The 19,988-nt window shown below is 46.3% G+C and overlaps 1 protein-coding gene across 1 annotated transcript; it reads right to left on the bottom strand.

The window, feature by feature from the left end:
- Positions 1–800: 800 nt before the first annotated feature.
- Positions 801–9,752, bottom strand: LOC138367040 (mucin-2-like). The gene is made up of 2 exons (XM_069328435.1): positions 8,882–9,752; positions 801–883 (listed from the first exon to the last, which is right to left on the bottom strand). Exons 1-2 carry the CDS (start codon positions 9,750–9,752, stop codon positions 801–803), a joined length of 954 nt encoding a protein of 317 aa, XP_069184536.1.
- Between the last annotated feature and the right edge of the window lie 10,236 nt (positions 9,753–19,988).

Below are 19,988 nucleotides of genomic sequence, written 5' to 3'. Positions count from 1 at the left end.
CCATCTTATGTTGGTCTCCGAATGCGTGGTACATTTATCAGCCTCGTGAATTTGCTGATTGCAGATCAGCTGTAACGGCAGCAGTCGGATCATCGTCACCTGTTGAATAAAAGTTTGACTCTGGGGATATCAAAGAAATAATTATTTCTGGTGGGTGATAATGGGTCCATTGCGTCTGTACAGGGAGATTTTCGGAGCAGCAATTTAGAAAATTGGTTACCGAGTCCATTGCAATGATCTCCATCGTCTGATGTCGTTGTTGTTGGGACTTCCTGCTACACCGCCAGACAAAAGTCTGGTATAGCCAGCAGCCAGGGACAATCCAGCAGCCAGGGGCAATCCAGCAGCCAGTGAGGCGGCATAATATTTCCTGGCTGCACCGGCAGACGAAAGGCTTGTAATCCATCAGTCAGGGAGGTTGCATAAAAATTCCGGGCTAAGCCGGCAGACAATAGTTCTTGTAATCCATGTCCAGGAAGGCTGCATAAAATATCCGGGCTAAACCAGCAGACAATAGGTCTGGCAATCCGTCGTTCAGGGAGGCTGCATAAAATTCCGGGCTAAACCGGCAGACAATAGGTCTGGCACTCCAGCAGCGAGGGAGGCTGCATAAAAATTCCGGGATAAACCGGCAGACAATAGGTCTGGCTAGGGCGGCTACACAGCTGCGAGGGGAACAGCGCTGGGCACACGCCGACACTGGGGAGGATCCTGGCTGAACATTTAGAACATATGATACCACTTTACCTTAGAAAAAGTTGACTAGGGCAGGCCGCTCCTAGCGGGTCAGTCTGGGAGGTTCAAGTGCCCGCGAAGTTAAACGCAGCCAGGGTGGGGTCAAGGACCGAGGTAGCATGCGTAGTTTCCATAGCATCAGGAAGTCCTAAGAACACAGCAAAAGCAGACTATAACAACAGTACAGACAATTGGTCCACGTGTCGGTTGCTTGAGGATTTTTTAGCTTGCGAATCGTTGAGTCCTGAGGGTCCTGAAAACACAGCAAAAAGCAGATTTTATCTACAGTACAGACGAATGTTCCACGTGTCGTTGCGTGAAGAACGTCTTCTTTTTTAACTTCCGAAGTGGAGTGTGTCGGGAGCAGGAGAGAGCGCTATGAGAGCAAGGGTGTGGATGGTAGTTGGCAGAGCAAGGGTGGCGGTGGAAATTGGTAGAACGAGGGTGTGGGTGGTAGTTGATGAAGCGAGGATGTGGGTGGTAGTTGGTGGAGCTAGGGTGTGGGTGGTAGTTGACAGAGCAAGGGTGTAGGTGGCAGTTGGTGTAGTGAGGATGTGGGTGGCAGTTGGTGTAGTGAGGGTGTGGGTGGTAGTTATGAGAGCTAGGGTGTGGATGGTAGTTGGCAGAGCGAGGGTGGCGGTGGTAGTTGATGGAACGAGGGTGTGGGTGGTAGTTGGTGGAGCGAGGGTGTGGGTGGTAGTTGATGGAGGGAGGGTGTTAGTGGTAGTTTGTGGAGGGAGGGTGTGGGTGGTAGTTGGCAGAACGAGGGTGTGGGTGGTAGTTGGCAGAGCGAGGGTGTGGGTGGTAGTTGGTGGAGCGAGGGTGTGGGTGGTAGTTTGTGGAACGAGGATGTGGGTGGTAGTTGGCAGAGCGAGGGTGTGGGTGGTTGTTGGTGGAGCGAGGGTGTGGGTGGTAGTTGTCGGAGTGAAGGTGTGGGGTGGTAGTTGGCAGCGGGAAGGTGTGGGTGGTTGTTGGTGGAGTGAGGGTGTGGGTGGTAGTTGGAGGAGCGAGTGTGTGGGGTGGTAGTTGGTGGAACGAGGATTTGGGTGGTAGTCGGCAGAGCGAGGGTGTGGGTGGTAGTTGTGGGAGTGAGGGTGTGGGTGGTAGTTGGAGGAGTGAAGGTGTGGGGTGGTAGTTGGCAGAGGGAAGGTGTGGGTGGTTGTTGGTGGAGTGAGGGTGTGGGTGGTAGTTGGCTGAGCGAGTGTGTGGGTGTTAGTTGACAGTGCGAGGGTGTGGGTGGTAGGTGGCATAGCGAGGGTGTTGGTGGTAGTTGGTGTAACGAGGGTGTGAGTGGTAGTTGTGGGAGTGAGGGTGTGGGTGGTAGTTGTGGGAGTAGGGTGTGGGTGGTAGTTGGTGTGTAACACTGTAAAAGATGTTTGGTTTAGTTGTATTTAAAATACATAGAGATACATGAGTCACAGACAGGGAATTGAGAAGGCGCCAGTTTGTCGGCCAGAAAGTCACACCTCTAAGAGTTAATGACCACCAAGTGACCTAAGGTCAGATCATGAGAATTTCACCTTGCTTCCGCTAATCTTATAATTGTAGCCTGTTAGCCTTCAAACATGCCGACGTTTAAGGAGTGGCTTGGTAGAGTGCCTGAGGCTATCTACTTGTGGGCGGAGTTTGTTACTAGGTTCCCCAATATATACTCGGAGAGCTATCGATTCGAGGGCATTAACAAGAGAGAAGAACGGCAGTCAGCAGAGCAGAGAAGACGGCCTAGCAGGGAGGCTGTCGGCTGGCAGGACGGGACAGTCTCTGTTAACTACAGACCCCCCCCCCCCCCTCTATCCAGCTATAGGCAGACACTTGGTGAGTTGAGCATTAAGGTGACATAGTCGTGTTTACATATGTTGTGTGATGATCAGGGGCAGTCAAATTGTAGGGTTCTCAAATTCTTGGATGATGACTCACTTTGAATATTAATCTCTAACATTTTAATTGAATTGCTATATTATGATACTTATCATGTTAAATATAATTATGATTTAAATTGGCTTTAACTGTGTTCCCTAGAGTTTTTGAGTTGAGGTGAGAAAGCCTCTGCGATCATGATTTTAATGAGTACATGATACAGATGGAACAGACTAATAATGACCTTGATAACATCTTTTGTGAATATTGTGATACAGACAAGTTCCATTCCTTGTCTTGTATGTAATGGTCTTGAATGGATGGTGGCAGCATTTCTCCTTCTACTATCTACTTTTCTACTTCTACCTATCTACTTCTCCCCCTCCACCCCTCTCTAAACTCTCACTTTCAACTAATGACCCTCCTCGCTCCTCCCACCTCTCTACCTCTCTCACCCCAAACCCTCACTAATTACTTCATGATTCATTTCTTTCCTTTCGTTTTCTCTTATACGTTTGTGGCAATGATTCTGTATTCTAGAGTTCTCTCTAGAATTTCGGGTAGCTGATCAAGTTACGGCGCCTTGTAGTCTTAGCACCTAGGTAGTCAAATACCTAGGTTACAAGGTGTTGAACGAGAGAGGTTGCCTTAGGAACTCTGGAGGTGCTCTAGAATAGTTAGCTAACTGAGGACGGGATAACGGACTAGAGAGAGTTGTTTCCCCCGGCCTCGTTAGTTAACTAGGGGTTGGAATAATGGACAAGATAGAGCTATTTCCCCCACCCCCCGTTACAATGATGACAGCGGTGTTGAACAATGTTTATGGTAGTGTTCATTTAACATTGTTCAGTCCCACGTGTCCTTTTGCCGCTCAGGCGCTATCAGGGAGATCTTGACAGGTGTTTAATATTCCCGAGTTAGCGAGTTTTTTTTCATGTTAGGAGATAGTGATTCGCTGGTGATGTGTTTTAGTGAGTTTGTGAGTTTGGTGAAGTTCAGGGAATGTTCTTCAGAACTTGCATGTGAAGTGTTATGTTAGTGATAAGATTTGGCGATTTTGGAACTTAGCGGTTGTTGGTAGTGCAGGTCAGCTGAGTGTGACAGGTGACCTCGCATGTCCCATGGGGACACCCAGCCACCGCTGGTTGCCAGGTCAGTTGGGGAGTGGCAGGGTAGTACTTAAGTAGTATTAAGTGGTGGTTCTGCTCAGATTATTGCGATCGACTGTTTTACTCCATTTGAACGCAATAACCCGAGGTGTACTGGTATTGTACAGCATGCTAGGGGGAGGCTTAGTATGTCAGTAGACTTCACGTTGGGGACGCTCGACGTTAGATATTCTGGTCACAGGGGTGGCAACAGTTTGGAGTTGTTGACCCGCAGAGAAGCTAGGGAAACACTCTGGGTCACGTAGGTGGCTGTAGGTTAAGGGTGGGAGTAAAGGCTATTTAAGTATGTAAGATTAGGAACGGTATAGTTAAGTTAGGCTAGTGTTTTGTCTATTAGTTTTGATATTTTTTGTGGAGATTCGTTTAGTGACAAATTAAAAGTAGTGACGACCTTTTCTCTCTTTTCTCTAACTTTACTCTGTTACTGTTTTATGTTCCACCAAGTCAGTTTCATTCAGTGTTAATTGGATTATTAAAATTTGAGTGTAGTCGTTGCCTGGAGGAGAGCATTATGACTGGACTGTGTGAACCCTATACAAACTACAGGGTCACACAACAGGATGGAACACAGGTATTGTTGCCTTTCTGTTCATTATCAGGTCGGAGCCAGAGGAGAGACGCATATACAGAAGAGAGAGACGGCTGCTTGGTACCATACTCACGGGCGTTTATCACCACCTCGACGACCAGCCCCTACCTGGATTGTCATTGGCTCCACCACCAACACCACCCCGGGGGACCCCAATATGCAGCCCTCTCGGTCGGTCAACATTGGTCTACCCAGTGGACCCCAGGACAGACGGATCCCAGTGGACCCCAAGAAGGACGGACCCCCAGTGGACCCCAGGTCGTTCTGCAGACGACCCCAGACGACCCAGTAAAGATGGAAGAGGAACAACAACGACTCCAGTCTGTCCCACCAACATCGGTCTACCCAGGATGGACCCCAGGACGGACGGACCCCAATGGACCCCAGGTCGCTTGTCAAAGACCCATGGGAGGAGGAAGAGAGAAGAAAGAAGAGAGAAGAAAGAAGAAAGAAGAGGAGAAGATAAGACCAAGCTGAGTGAGACACGATGCCTAGTGTCCCATGCTGGTGTCAGCATCATTGCATGGAGCGTAATTGCAAGACAGGATCGTTTGCCTTAACTGGCCGCCCCTCCTGCAAGCATGTTGCTCTGTTGAGTGATTCCTCCTGTGTCGTGCGGACTTGATGTGGCTGTCAGAAGTGGCTCTCTGAAGGAGGCGTGCTGGAGCAACAGAGAGAAGAAGTAGGATGGGATTTCTACATTGGCAACTATATGAAGGTCTCGAAACTTGTAGTCCCTATAGCTATGAAAAACCCCAATATACGTCTCTCATGGTGACTGACGTAGGGCCAATTACAGATCAGCTGGGACAACCGAATTCCACGGTCCTGTGCACAGTTCAAGTAGTAACGGCTTCCTGGTTGACCAAGGGTTGTTGTGCGTTAACGACGGAGAAGCGACGGAGGCAGTTGTGTTGAAGAAATGTGGTACAGGATTATCTACAAGACCAAGCAGTGACGTCGCCCAGCCGAGACAATGGACGTCTGTCTACATATTTCTTTCTTTAGAGTAGGATGATGTATATTTGTTTAGCTAGGATGTATTTTTTCTCGTGAATAAAGTTGTTGCACACAGCTAGCTTGCTTTAGCAGTGTTGCAAAAACTTTATTTTGGGGAGAAGGGGAGATGTAACACTGTAAAATGTGTTTGGTTTAGTTGTATTTAAAATACATAGAGATACATGAGTCACAGACAGGGATTTGAGAAGGCGCCAGTTTGTCGGCCGGAAAGTCACACCTCTAAGAGTTAATGACCACCAAGTGACCTGAGGTCAGATCATGAGAATTTCATCTTGCTTCCGCTAATCTTATAATTGTAGCCTGTAAGCCTTCAAACATGCCGACGTTTAAGGAGTGGCTTGGTAGAGTGCCTGAGGCTATCTACTTGTGGGCAGAGCTAGTTACTAGGTTCCCCAATATATACTCGGAGAGCTATCGATTCGAGGGCATTAACGAGAGAGAAGAACGGCAGTCAGCAGAGCAGAGAAGACGGCCTAGCAGGGAGGCTGTCGGCAGGCAGGGCGGGACAGTCTCTGTCAACTACAGAGCCCCCCCCCTCTATCCAGCTATAGGCAGACACTTAGTGAGTTGAGCATTAAGGTGACATAGTCGTGTTTACATGTTGTGTGATGATCAGGGGCAGTCAAATTGTAGGGCTCTCAAATTCTTAGATGATGAGTCACTTTGAATATTAATCTTTAACATTTTAATTGAATTGCTAAATTATGATACTTATCATGTGAAATATAATTATGATTTAAATTGGCTTTAACTGTGTTCCCTAGAGTTTTTGAGTTAAGGTGAGAAAGCCTCTGCTATCATGATTTTCATGACACTCTCGGCGAAGGTCACTCAGCCAACCGTATGTGCACGCCGCGTTTTTATCGCTTAAGCGTAAAAACAAAAATGTGTATACTCTTTTTACTTTTCTGACCTTAGTTTTTATGCTACGTATTTCTTTTTGGTACCAACGTGTTCGCAATAAAATTCTCTAGAAGAACATCAGTAAAAAAAGTCACAAAAGCTATAGAGATACCAGCATGAAATAAATAACTACGAAGATGGGTCGCCGTGAGCGCTCAACAGCAACAAAATGTTTTTACTCTTGGGATTATTATCACCTCTACAATTGTCCTACAGCCTTAATTTTGGTATCAATGGACTCCCAATAAAATTCCCAACACGATGATATGAATATAATCGTAGAATAATGGTCCCGGCCCACCCGCAAGAGTGTGGGAAGTGGGCGCACTGTTACCTGGTAATGGTGACCGGATGACACACGCGCGAAACGTTGCTTTGAAAGTTTATACTTATTTCACTGTTCTGATATTATTATTGTATGTATGTCATTCATTTTTGTGGCAATGTTTTCGCAATAGAATGTTCTATGAGCTAAATTATACTACACAAACTTGGACCAAATAGGTGTACTTACCAAGGGAAGGCTGGTTGTGGAACAGTAAGTTGAGCATTTGTTCTTCTCTCCACCTTCTTCAGGTTCTTCATTCCTGAAGTTGCTCAACAGATGGTTTGTAGGTGGAGTGAAGCTGTTGCGGGTGGTTACTTCTTCACCACCCAATACACCTGTTTCCGGTGGTAATTGGTGTAGCAGGGAACAACACAGAGTGCAACACCACAGGTCTTGCATCCATAGTTCGTGTCCTTCCTTTTACCGGACCGTGCGCATGCATGACACTTGAGACGTTTGGGCAGTCTGTAAATTTCATGTTTCAGTTTGTAGTTCATGCGATTTTCTGAATCAACAATAGGGCGGCCAGGTCCTCTCGCTGGAGGTGTAACAGGAGTTGCAGGAGAGTCAGATTCATCTGACAAAACAGTTTCGTCAACTGGCAGTGTGGCAGACATGTCGGGTTCAGATTCGTTGTCTGCTTCATCTTGAGGTGGTGTAGTGAACAAAGGCCGCCTCACACCAGATGGTCCGGGAGTTGGCATGGCGTCAGCATTGGCAGGAGCTGTGTCATCATTTATGTCTGGAGCGTGCCGCAAGTGTTGAGATGATGATGATGTTTTAGGCCACTCCTCTGTGTCCCAGTGCAATAGGGCCCAGATTGCCACTTCGTGGAACTGTAGCAATGTTAGCTTTTTTCGATCAGTTGTGTTGTATTTGTACAAAACATAGGCATTATGCAATGCCATTTGCAGGAAATAAAAGGTAATCTTTTTGGTCCACTTGTGAGTTTTCCTGGTAAAATGGTAATATTTAACCATTTGATCGAAGTGGTCCACACCTTTCATGAGCTTATTGTACTCGCAAATTGCAGTCGGTTTGTTCACTGTTACCTGTTGTATTCCACTTGTTCCGTCTCGGTTGCGAATTCGCTTCCTTCGCTGAACTCGCTGAGTGTCTGCATTATGGATGTTGGTAATGATTGAAACCACTCGCTTGTCTTTCCACAGGAGAATGAAGTTATTATCTTTGCGGCGGTATACTGTGGTATCCAGTGGAAGTTTACCCTTGGCTAGAGCTTGCAATACCTTTGGGGCACCACGAAGCATTCTAATTGTGCCACATGTGTACACCCCAAGTTCTCTCAATGTTTCTTGAGTGCTTGTAGAAGTGCTTGGGCCTTGACCTTGATCCATTTTTGATGAAGTAATTGGGTATAATCCACATGGAAACGGGTAAAAATGCTCGAGTTTGGCGCGCGAGGGGAGCGTGATCGACTCACGACACGTGACACGAAAACAATGGGCCCGTCACGTGACCGGGTAGGCCGACGCGCCAGGCGGCCTAGTGGTGAGAAAGAGAACTTCATGGCGCGTCGTTTGAAACAAACCCCAATGAAATCGGATTAAAACTGAATTTTATACAAATATTTTAAAAGTAGACATAACTTTATGTCCACTATGCGTTTACGTTAGACGAAACCGAACGCGCCGGCGCGTCCAGATAGCGCGAAAGTGTTGAGTACATGAAACAGACGGAACAGACTAATATTGACCTTGATAACATCTTTTGTGAATATTGTGATACAGACAAGTTCCATTCCTTGTCTTGTATGTAATGCTCTTGAATGGATGGTGGCAGCATTTCTTCTTCTACTATCTACTTCTTCTACTTCTACTATCTACTTTTCTACTTCTACCTATCTACTTCTCTCCCTCCACCCCTCTCTAAACTCTCACTTTCAACTAATGACCCTCCTCGCTCCTCCCACCTCTCTACCTCTCTCACCCCAAACCCCTCACTAATTACTTCATTATTCATTTCTTTCCTTTCGTTTTCTCTTATACGTTTGTGGCAGTGAAATGTATTCTAGAGTTTTCTCTAGAGTTTCGGGTAGCTGATCAAGTTACGGCGCCTTGTAGTCTTAGCACCTAGGTAGTCAAATACCTAGGTTACAAGGTGTTGAACGAGAGAGGTTGCCTTAGGAACTCTGGAGGTGCTCTAGAATAGTTAGCTAACTGAGGACGGGATAACGGACTAGAGAGAGCTGTTTCCCCCGGCCTCATTAGTTAACTGGGGGGGGGGGTGGAATAATGGACAAGATAGAGCTATTTCCCCCACCCCCCGTTACAGGTGGAGGGAGGGTGTGGGTGGTAGTTGGTGGAGCTTGTGTGCGGGTGGTAGTTGGCAGAGCGAGGGTGTGGGCGGTACTTGGTGAAACGAGGGTGTGGTTGGTAGTTGGTAGAGCGAGGGTGTGAGTGGTTGTTGGTGGAGCGAGGGTGTGAGTGGGAGCTGGTGGAGCGAGGGTGTGGGTGGTAGTTGGAAGAGTGAGGGTGGGGGTGGTAGTTGGAGTAGCGAGGGTGTCAGTGGTAGTTGGTGGAACCAAGTTGTGGGTGGTAGTTAGCATAGCGAGTGTGTGGGTGGTAGTTGGAAGAGCGAGGGTGTGGGTGGTAGTTAACAGAGCGAGGATGTGGGTGGTAGTTGTGGGAGTGAGGGTGTGGGTGGTAGTTGGTGGAGCGAGGGTGTGGGTGGTAGTTGGTGGAGCGAGGGTGTGGGTGGTAGTTGGCAAAGCGAGGGTGTCGGTATTAGTTGGCAGAGCGGTGTCTGTGGTCGGTGGAGCGATGGTGTGGGTGGTAGTTGATGGAACGAGGGTGTGAGCGGTAGTTACAGGAGGGTGTGAGGTGGTAGTTGGAGGAGCTAGGGTGTGGGTGGTGGTTGGTGGAGCGAAGGTGTGTGTGGTAGTTGTTGGAGCGAGGGTATAGGTGGTAGTTGGTGGAGCGAGGGTGTTGGTGGTAATTGGTGGAGCGAGGGTGTGGGTGGTAATTGGCAAAGCAAGGGTGTGGGTGGTAGTTGGTTGAGCGAGGGTGTGGGTGGTAGTTGTTGGAGAGAGTGTGTGGGTGGTAGCTGTGGGAGTGAGGGTGTGGGTGGTAGTTATCAAAGGGAGGGTATGGGTGGTAGTTGGTGGAGCGAGGGTGTCATTGGTAGTTAGCATAGCGAGTGTGTGGGTGGTAGTTGGCAGAGCGTGGTTGTGGGTGGTAGTTGGCAAAGCGAGGGTGTGGGGTGCTAGTTGGTGGAGCGAGGGTGTGGATGGTAGTTGGAGGAGCGAGGGTGTGGGTGGTAGTTGTTGGAGAGTGTGGGTGGTAGTTGGCAGACCGAGAGTGTGGGTGGTAGTTGGCAGACCGAGAGTGTGGGTGGTTGTTGGTTGAGCGAGGGTGTGGGTGGTAGTTGACCAGCGAGGGTGTGGGTGGTAGTTGGTGGAGCGAGGGTGTGGGTGGTAGCTGTGAGATTGAAAGTGTGGGTTGTAGTTGGAGGAGCGAGGGTGTGGGTGGTAGTTGACCAGCGAGGGTGTGGGTGGTAGTTGGTGGAGCGAGGGTGTGGGTGGCAGTTGGAGGAGGGAAGGTGTGGGGTGGTTGTTGGTGGAGCGAGGATTTGGGTGGTAGTTGGAGGAGCGAGTGTGTGTAGTGTTAGCTGGTGGAGCGAGTGTGTGTAGTGGTAGTTGGTGGAGCGACGATTTCGGTGGTAGTTGGCAGAGCGAGGGTGTGGGTGGTAGTTGGCAGAGCGAGGGTGTTGGAGGTAGTTGGTGTAACGAGGGTGTGTGTGTGGTAGTTGGTGGGGCGAGGGTGTGGGTGGTAGTTGGCAGAGCGAGGGTGTGGGTGGTAGTTGGCAGAGCGAGGGTGTGGGTGGTAGTTGGCAGAGCGAGGGTGTTGGTGGTAGTTGGCAGAGCGAGAGTGTGGGTGGTAGTTGGCAGAGCGAGGGTGTTGGTGGTAGTTGGTAGAGCGAGGGTGTGGGTGGTAGTTGGCAGAGCGAGGGTGTGGGTGGTAGTTGGCTGAGCGAGGGTGTGGGTGGTAGTTGGCAGAGCGAGGGTGTGGGTGGTAGTTGGCAGAGCGAGGGTGTGGGTGGTAGTTGGTGGAGCGAGGGTGTGGGTGGTAGTTGGCAGAGCGAGGGTGTGGGTGGTAGTTGGCTGAGCGAGGGTGTGGGTGGTAGTTGGCAGAGCGAGGGTGTGGGTGGTAGTTGGCAGAGCGAGGGTGTGGGTGGTAGTTGGCAGAGGGAGGGTGTGGGTGGTAGTTGGCAGAGCGAGGGTGTTGGTGGTAGTTGGTGTAACGAGGGTGTGTGTGGTAGTTGGTGGGGCGAAGGTGTGGGTGGTAGTTGGCAGAGCGAGGGTGTGGGTGGTAGTTGGCAGAGCGAGGGTGTGGGTGGTAGTTGGCAGAGCGAGGGTGTGGGTGTTAGTTGGCAGAACGAGGGTGTGGGTGGTAGTGGGTTGAGCGAGGGTGTGGGTTGTAGTTGTTGGAGAGAGTGTGTGGGTGGTAGTTTGCAGACCGAGAGTGTGGGTGGTTGTTGGTGGAGCGAGGGTGTGGGTGGTAGTTGGCAGAGCGAGGGTGTGGGTGGTAGTTGTGGGAGTGAGGGTGTGGGTGATAGTTGGTGGAGCGAGGGTGTGGGTTGTAGTTGGTGTAACGAGGGTGTGGGTGGTAGTTGTGGGAGTGAGGGTGTGGGTGATAGTTGGTGGAGCGAGGGTGTGGGTGGTAGTCGGTGGAACGAGGGTGTGGGTGGTAGTTATTGGAGCGAGGATGTTGGTGGTAGTTGGTGGAGCGAGGGTGTGGGTGGTAGTTATGAAAGGGAGGGTGTGGGTGGTAGTTGGTGGATCGAGGGTGTGGGTGGTAGTTGGTGGATCGAGGGTGTGGGTGGTAGTTATGAAAGGGAGGGTGTGGGTGGTAGTTGGTGGAGCGAGGATGTTGGTGGTAGTTGGTGGAGCGAGGGTGAAGGTGGTAGTTGGCCGAGCGAGGGTGTGGGTGGTAGTTGGTGGAGCTTGGGTGTGGGTGGTAGTTGGCAGAGCGAGGGTGTGGGTGGTAGTTGGCAGAGGGAGGGTGTGGGTGGTACTTGGAGAAACGAGGGTGTGGTTGGTAGCTGGTTGTGCGAGGGTGTGAATGGTAGTTGGTGGACCCAAGTTGTGGGTGGTAGTTAGCATAGCGAGGATGTGGGTGGTAGTTGGCAGAGCGAGGGTGTGGGTGGTTGTTGGTGGAGTGAGGGTGTGGATGGTAGTTGGTTGAGCGAGGGTGTGGGTGGTAGTTGGTGGAGCAAGGGTTTGGGTGGTAATTGGTGGAGCGAGGGTGTGGGTGGTAATTGGTGGAGCGAGGGTGTGGGTGGTAATTGGTGGAGCGAGAGTGTGGGTGGTAGTTGATGAATCGAGGGTATAGGTGGTAGTTGGTTGAGCGAGGGTGTAGGGTGGTAGTTAGCAGAGCGAAGGTCTGGGTGGTAGTTGGTGGTGCGAGGGTGTAAGTGGTAATTGGAGGAGCGAGGGTGTGGGTGGTAGTTAGAGGAGAGAGGGTGTAGGGTGGTAGTTGGCAGAGCGAGGTTTTGGGTGGTTGTTGGTGGAGCGAGGGGTGTGGGTGATAGTTGGCAGAACGAGGGTGTGGGTGGTAGTTGGAGGAGTGAAGGTGAGTAGTGTAAAAGGAGACACATGGGGAATAAATTTTTCAGAAACGGTTGGGCACTTCCACGCCGACTCGGGTCCTGGGGGCGGATTCGACCAACAACTGATTTTAAGCGGTTAAGGTTGGGCACGGTCAGCGCGCACCTGGCTTGCTGGTGGGGTTGGGTGGTGATCTGTTCCCCCCAGGGGTCCCCTGGGCCCACCACCCAGGGTGTACCTGAGCATCTCGTGCCCTATCCTAACCTGTTTTTTCTCAATATGTCGCTTATGTTTATGATGAGTCTAAGGCATCAAGAAGAGGGTCCCTACTTATGAAAGGTACAGAGGATGAATGTTCAATAGATTAAAACCAAAAAATACAATGGTGAAAGTCATATAAACGTTTTTGGAGTATTTAATAGCATGAGCAAAAATTCACGATTTAGCCCGGGGTGTAACCAGAGTACTACGGTATCAATTTGGGGGCCCCTACTTATGAATGGATCAGAGGGTGAATGTTTAATAGATTAAAAAAAAACAGTTGAAAGCGAATATAGAAGTTTTTTTGAGTACTTTAATGATGCTATGACTGAATAGTATAGGGAGCCCTTGGCACAGCTCCATTTTATGTAATGGTCAGAGGTGAGCGGAGAGAACGGGGTGCAATTTTTTGACCAATCAGTAGCCGATTAGAAAAATTCTCTTTCCGTCCCGGGTCATGGGCCAATCAGGTGAAATTTTCCTTATATGTCGTGGGGGTGTCACGTGACATGACGTCGGCACTAGGGACCCCCTACCTATGATTACCCCAGTGGGGTCAAGCATACAAGAGGGTTCAAGATTCCTTACAAAGACCAAGTTGGATATTTAGGTGTAGTAAGCCTTATCTTGAATTTGCATGACTGTGGGGTACATTGACATGAAGGGCGAATCATAGAACAGGATCTGCATGTGAGAGGGGATCATATAAGAAGTTAAGATAGCTTTAAAGAGTCCTGTGTGCTTGCTGGTGGGTAATTGTTCAGTCAATAATTCTCGTGTTTCTAATCTGAATGAGGGGTCCTAGTTTGCGCTCTAGTCGTAAAATGAGTTCCTTAGTATATTTGCTATGGAAAATGAGCTTTCAGTACTCTATATAATTTGAAATGAGGTCAAGAAAGATATATGTTTATATGCGAGAAGAGTCAGGTTGGAAACTGTTTATTCCAATCATCCTCCCTCGGCTTTGCTCCATTTTCTGTAGCCAAAGTAAAGATTCCATTTTCTGTGAAATTCAGTTGCGTACTGGTGATTAAGGCATGCTTGCATTTGTATGGTTTTAACCTGCCTATAGATTTTATAGATATATTTGTCGAGCCTCTAATTAGATTTTAATATGAAAAATAGCATCAAATGTATGTATCTTTTTGTAATAAACATTAAAAACAGTGACATTAGCTGCGATATTTTATAGAATACAAAAAAATGCTAAATTGTGGGGCCTCAGCCATATTGTGTTGGGTTTGACACTCCAAACATTACTTTGACACTTGTAAATATACTATAAAGAAAAATAGTTGAGTGGCTTAAGCAATTTAATATGTATTAGGAATCTGTTCATATTCCGTTTTAAATTGCATTTTTTAATATAATAGTCCACAGCTATTGTGGTGGGGGCCCCAATAATTTCATATAACGCTTTGACTGGTACTATCTGTTGCTATGAAATGCTTTTTGATATCATGTGTAAAAATTTAAAAGTCGAATCCATCAGTTGCCTTTTATTTCAGTGGTGGTATATTAAGCGCAAAGGTTTTCAGAAAATGTTAGACCTCCACCTTTTGAAAAGTGTGAAGATGAATTCATGCTAGTAAGAAGGGCTATCAAGAGTTAGGAAGAAGGCGGCTAGCATGAGTTAGTAAGCAGGGCTAGCATGAGGGCTGGCATGAGTTAGTAAGAAGGGCTAGCATGAGTTAGTAAACAGGGCTAGCATGAGTTAGTAAGCAGGGCTAGCATGAGTTAGTAAGCCGGGCTAGCATGAGTTAGTAAGCAGGGCTAGCGTGAGTTAGTAAGCAGGGTTAGCATGAATTAGTATGCCGGGCTAGCATGAGTTAGTAAGCCGGGCTAGCATGAGTTAGTATGCAGGGCTAGCGTGAGTTAGTAAGCAGGGCTAGCATGAGTTAGTAAGAAGGGCTAGCATGAGTTAGTAAGCAGGGCTAGCATGAATTAGTAAGCCGGGCTAGCATGAGTTAGTAAGCCGGGCTAGCATGAGTTAGTATGCAGGGCTAGCGTGAGTTAGTAAGCAGGGCTAGCATGAGTTAGTAAGCCGGGCTAGCATTAGTTAGTAAGCAGGGCTGGCATGAGTTAGTAAGCAGGGCTAGCGTGAGTTAGTAAGCAGGGCTAGCATGAGTTAGTAAGCAGGGCTAGCATGAATTAGTAAGCAGAGCTAGCATGAGTTAGTAAGCAGGGCTAGCATGAGTTAGTAAGCAGGGCTAGCGTAAGTTAGTAAGAAGGGCTAGCATGAGTTAGTAAACAGGGCTAGCATGAGTTAGTAAGCAGGACTAACATGAATTAGTAAGCAGAGCTAGCATGAGTTAGTAAGCAGGGCTAGCATGAGTTAGTAAGCAGGGCTAGCATGAGTTAGTAAGCAGGGCTAGTGTGAGTTAGTAAGCCGGGCTAGCATGAGTTAGTAAGCAGGGCTAGCATGAGTTAGTAAGCAGGGCTAGCGTGAGTTAGTAAGCAGGGCTAGCATGAGTTAGTAAGCCGGGCTAGCATGAGTTAGTAAGCAGGGCTAGCATGAGTTAGTAAGCAGGACTAACATGAATTAGTAAGCAGAGCTAGCATGAGTTAGTAAGCAGGGCTAGCATGAGTTAGTAAGAAGGGCTAGCATGAGTTAGTAAGCAGGGCTAGCATGAGTTAGTAAGCCGGGCTAGCATGAGTTAGTAAGCCGGGCTAGCATGAGTTAGTAAGCCGGGCTAGCATGAGTTAGTAAGCAGGGCTAGCATGAGTTAGTAAGCAGGGCTAGCATGAGGGCTGGCATGAGTTAGTAAGCTGGGCTTGCATGAGTTAGTAAGCTGGGCTAGCATGAGTTAGTAAGCAGGGCTAGCATGAGTTAGTAAGCAGGGCTAGCATGAGGGCTGGCATGAGTTAGTAAGCAGGGCTAGCATGAGTTAGTAAGCTGGGCTAGCATGAGTTAGTAAGCAGGGCTAGCATGAGTTAGTAAGCAGGGCTAGCATGAGGGCTAGCATGAGTTAGTAAGCCGGGCTAGCATGAGTTAGTAAGCAGGGCTAGCATGAGTTAGTAAGCCGGGCTAGCATGAGTTAGTAAGCAGGGCTAGCATGAGTTAGTAAGCAGGGCTAGTGTGAGTTAGTAAGCAGGACTAACCACTTTAATTAAACAACTAGCTTTAAGTTCATCTAATATTCCCATCAAACTGGTTTTTTTTTAAATGCAGCTTGGAAAAAATCATCATCAGGGCTAATCTCTGGGGCCCCAAAACTCTGCACATTCTCGCCCTCCAACAAATCCCCCAAAGTCTTCCAGAAGCCCACCCAGTCACTCACCCGGGAATAGACATGTTTTCGCCTACTGTATTTATTTAAAATAATATGTCAGATAGAAATAGTTTCGCATTGGCATTATATTTACTTTATAAATTTCCACTATAAAAATGAAATGCCATTGCACATTATGATCGTTTCATATTGAATATTGCATAAATACTTACGAGATTTCATAAATAAATTTAATAATTTTTAGAGAGATTTTAGATTTTTTAGAGATTTTTAATAAATAATAAAATTATTAACATTGTCAAAGATTTACTCCTGAAATATATTGTCTTTTGAGACTTTTATGTGCTATAAAGATGTTGAGATTTTCAATACTTAGAGTACCAATCGTTAAAGTTTTTTTTCCATCACAGAGAAAATCTTTCTTTCTCCCACATGTTTCATCATTTACACTGGATTCAGAGCAACCTTTGTGCAAGTCCTGGCTCAGTTCCCCAACGTCCAAACTATTGGACATTGCAAATTTCACTAAATTATGTGGCATCTTAGTTGCCCCCCTCTAATTATAGAGATTTTAATCTCTAAACATTTGAGTGCCAAGAACAACTCTCGTGCAGGCCCGCGTTCAGTTCCCGACGTTCAAATTTTTGGCTATAGTAAATTTCTCTAAATGAGGCCGTATCTCGCCCAGACCAACTGTTTTTGGCTCAATTGTAACCCATCCAGCCGCAGTCTGCTGGATAGAAGGGCAGTGGGCCTGATAAAAATAAAAACATATATTGTTAGATCAGCCTCTAAATGAAGCCGTATCTCGCCCTGAACAACTGTTTTTGGCTCAATTGTAACCCATCCAGCTGCAGTCTGCTGGATAGAGGGGCAGTGGGTCTGATAAAAATAAAAAATAAAAACATATAAATTGTTAGACTAGCTCTTTACATATGCTAGTTGTTTAATTTAGAAACTGCTACTAATGCGATGATGCAAGAGGAGCCAGTACACATCTATGGACCATCCAATAAAAGCAGCAGACCTCTAGATGGTACTACTGCTCAGCTTAGCCCCCCACTGGATGGGTGGTGGTGCACAGGAAAAACAAATAAATTATGACACTAGCTCTCCACATATCCCAGTCTTCGTTCTAATTTAGAAACTGAACTTGCGGTCTTTCTCGTACCCCATTGTTGATGTGTGACAAATGACCATTGGATTTTTCAAAACTAGCTCATTAAGACTGCGAAAACTTGCTTTAGCTAAATAAATTGTGTAGGTTCTGACTCTGAGGCCCATTATGCATCGCTGCAGCCCTTTCCGCTATTGCCCGCAAGATGGGAATAGGGGCTGCATTAATAAATGAATTAAAACTAACATTCAATTATATATTCTCAAACTTATGCAAAAAAAAAACTTACAATCACATTTGCAAACTTGCACAAATTAATTTTGGCAATTTCGTTTACCTATTTTTTTTGTTTGTTTTCTTGCTTGAGGCAAAATGAATTGTTGGGTTCATTACCAGAGTCCATTACCCACCGTGGTAACCCTTCCCACTACCCGCCCCACAAGATGGGTATGGAATTCATACTAAATGAACTAAACTAGCATTCAATTATATTCTCAACAAACTTATGCAAACCCCATACAATTACATTAGAAAGCTATCACAAATTCATTGAGCAAGTTTAACTATTCGCATACTTTGCGTCATTATATAATGGAATACGAAAAAGAAAATTCGCAGAATTCAGAGATAACACCATCAATGGATTCCAAGAAATACGCAAGTACTTCATTCATAATGATGCGCTGCCAGGAATCTTAGCAAAGTAACCAAAGTATTTGCTTACTGTAGGTGAAGGATGCACATGACTCTCCGGTTAGGCGGTTGTGGAGTGAGACCTGCAACTGCGGACTTGCCATAGATGTAAAAATGCCTTGCATCGAGACCGTTGCAAGCCTCTTGTTGAATCACTTAGGGTGCATATATGTGTGTGTGTATGCAGCAGTGACAATCGCGTAACGAGCTTTCAAGAGATTGTCACTTGCATAGCTAAACAATATGTAGGGTTCAGTTTCCAAACCAATTATGCGGCTCTCGAACCCTTTTCCCCGCTACATGCGGGAGATCCCGTTTATGTTCAGCTAAAATATATTATATACAAGGAGTTCGCCATGTCATAGCACAACCAAAGCCCAATATACCCCCTAAACTTTCCCTATCCCATCTAAATTTAAAGTGCATTTCCAATACCCAATATACAGCCAACGCATATTATACAACATCCCCAAGACCATTTCATAAGAGTTAGTGCTGCACCCCTCCAGGTAATTTCATCAAATTATAGACAATTTCTACCAATTTTAGCTAAATTTTGTTGTGTATGGCACAACCAAAAGCCCAATTTCCTAAAGCTTAAAAAAAAGAAACCAGCCCAAGTTAATTTATTTAAATTTACTCCAGTTTAAAGATAAGTCCACCAAAAGTTATCTCCAATTATAAACAAAAAACTAAAACTGAATTTAAATGTAACTAATCATATACGAACCAAAGCTAAATTTCACTGTCCCCCCCCCTCCCCAACCAAACCCCTACCCCTCCCTAGGAATAGGCCTGATTTGTTCAAGCCAAAGCCCAATTCACCCGAGTTTTCTCTATCTCATCTAAAAATAACGTTCATTTCCAATGCCCAGTATCCAGCCACCACATATTCCCCATTCCCAAGACCATTTCATAGTGTTAGTGCTGTGGCCATCTACCTAATTTCATCCCAATTAATGACAATTAAATATAGGGAAAAATATGCCAAATCATATCACAGCCAAAGCCCATTTCACCCAAGTTTCACCTATCCCATACAAATTTAATGTGCATTTTCAATATCAAATATCCAGTTGCCCCATGTCACGCCCTATGCCCAAGACTATTTCATAGTAATAGCGCATTGTTCTTCCAGCTATTTCCAAATATCCAGATGTGCTTATATATCATCACTCCTAGGAAAGCAGTCCTATCCTAATGCAGCCAAGGCCAAATTTAGCCAAATGTATCCCAATTTACACCTAATTTATGATAATTTATCCCAATTTAAACCAATTACCACCTAATTTTGCCCAATTTATCCTAATTTAATCCAATTTCCACTAAATTTACCCGAGTTTGTCTGTTTCATAGCGTAACCAAAGCCTAATTTGACCAAGTTTCACCTATCCCATATAAATTTAATGTGCATTTTCAATATCTAATATCCAGGTGTCCTATGTCATGCTCTATTCCCAAGAACATTTCATAGTAATAGCGCAGTGTCCATTCAGCTATTTCCAAATATCCAGATGTGTTTATATATCTTCAATCCTACGAAACCAGACCTAACCTAACACACAGCTAAGGCCAAATTTATCCCAATTTAATCAAATTTCCACCTAATTTGATCCAATTTATTCTAATTTAATCCAATTCCCGCCAAATTTACCCGAGTTTACCATTTCATAGCACAACCAAAACCTCAATTTGACCAAGTTTCATCTATCCCAATTAAATTTAATGCACATCTTTAATATCTGGTCGCCCCCAATGTCATAGCCTATTCCCAAACACAATTTCATAGTAATAGTGCAGTGTTCATCCAGCCATTTCCATGTTCCAGATGTGTGTTTATATATCATCAAACCTACCCAAAGCAGACCTAACCCAATATGGCTAAGGCCAAATTTAACCAAATTTTTCCCCAATTTAAGATAATTTCCACCTAATTTGCCACAATTTTATCCAATTTCCACCAAATTTTACCATAGTTCACCTTATCATAGCACAGCCAAAGCCCCAGTTTGTCCAAGTTTCACCCATTCAATATAACTTTTATGTGTATTTCCAGTATCCAATACCCAGTGGTCGATGTCATACTTCATTCCCATAGACCATTTCATAGTGATAATTATTATAGACTGTGGGTTGGTTGGTGTTGTCGTCGTTGATCCTTCTCTATGGACAACCCAACCCACAACTCGGTAGAGTGCTTATACTAGGAGATCACCCTTGGCGCTTCTGGCTCTTGGAGAGGGGCTCAACGTCACACGTTTAGGGGATGCGGCTCCAACACTTAGCCTCGTTGTCACGTGCACACACCCACTCGAGCCGCTGTGACTCCCCACTCTCTCCTTATGAGATATGATCTCCTCAATCCCCTATGACTTATTAGTATTACCTTCTACCCTGTCCACAGCAGTGGTTCTTGGTTCTTTCTCTCTCTCCTTCTTTACTACCTCCTGGGAAGCCTCACTAGGACAAGGGCAAACACCAGCAAATTGGGATACATTTACTGGACAAAGCACATAC

The sequence above is a fragment of the Procambarus clarkii genome, chromosome 21 (assembly GCF_040958095.1).
Source record: "Procambarus clarkii isolate CNS0578487 chromosome 21, FALCON_Pclarkii_2.0, whole genome shotgun sequence".
NCBI classification, from domain to species: domain Eukaryota; kingdom Metazoa; phylum Arthropoda; class Malacostraca; order Decapoda; family Cambaridae; genus Procambarus; species Procambarus clarkii.
The sequence above is the reverse complement of the archived record's forward strand: the minus strand, read 5'-3'. Positions and strand labels throughout refer to the sequence as shown.

Bases quoted from the DNA above. Each gene is read 5' to 3' on its own strand.
- LOC138367040 (XM_069328435.1), bottom strand. From the start codon at position 9,752: ATGCTAACTACCAATGACACCCTCGCTCCACCAACTACCACCCATACC. The intron at 884-8,881 runs GTGGGGGAAATA...CTGTGTTCTTAG, and splicing joins CCCTCCACCTGTAACGGGGG to GACTTCCTGATGCTATGGAA.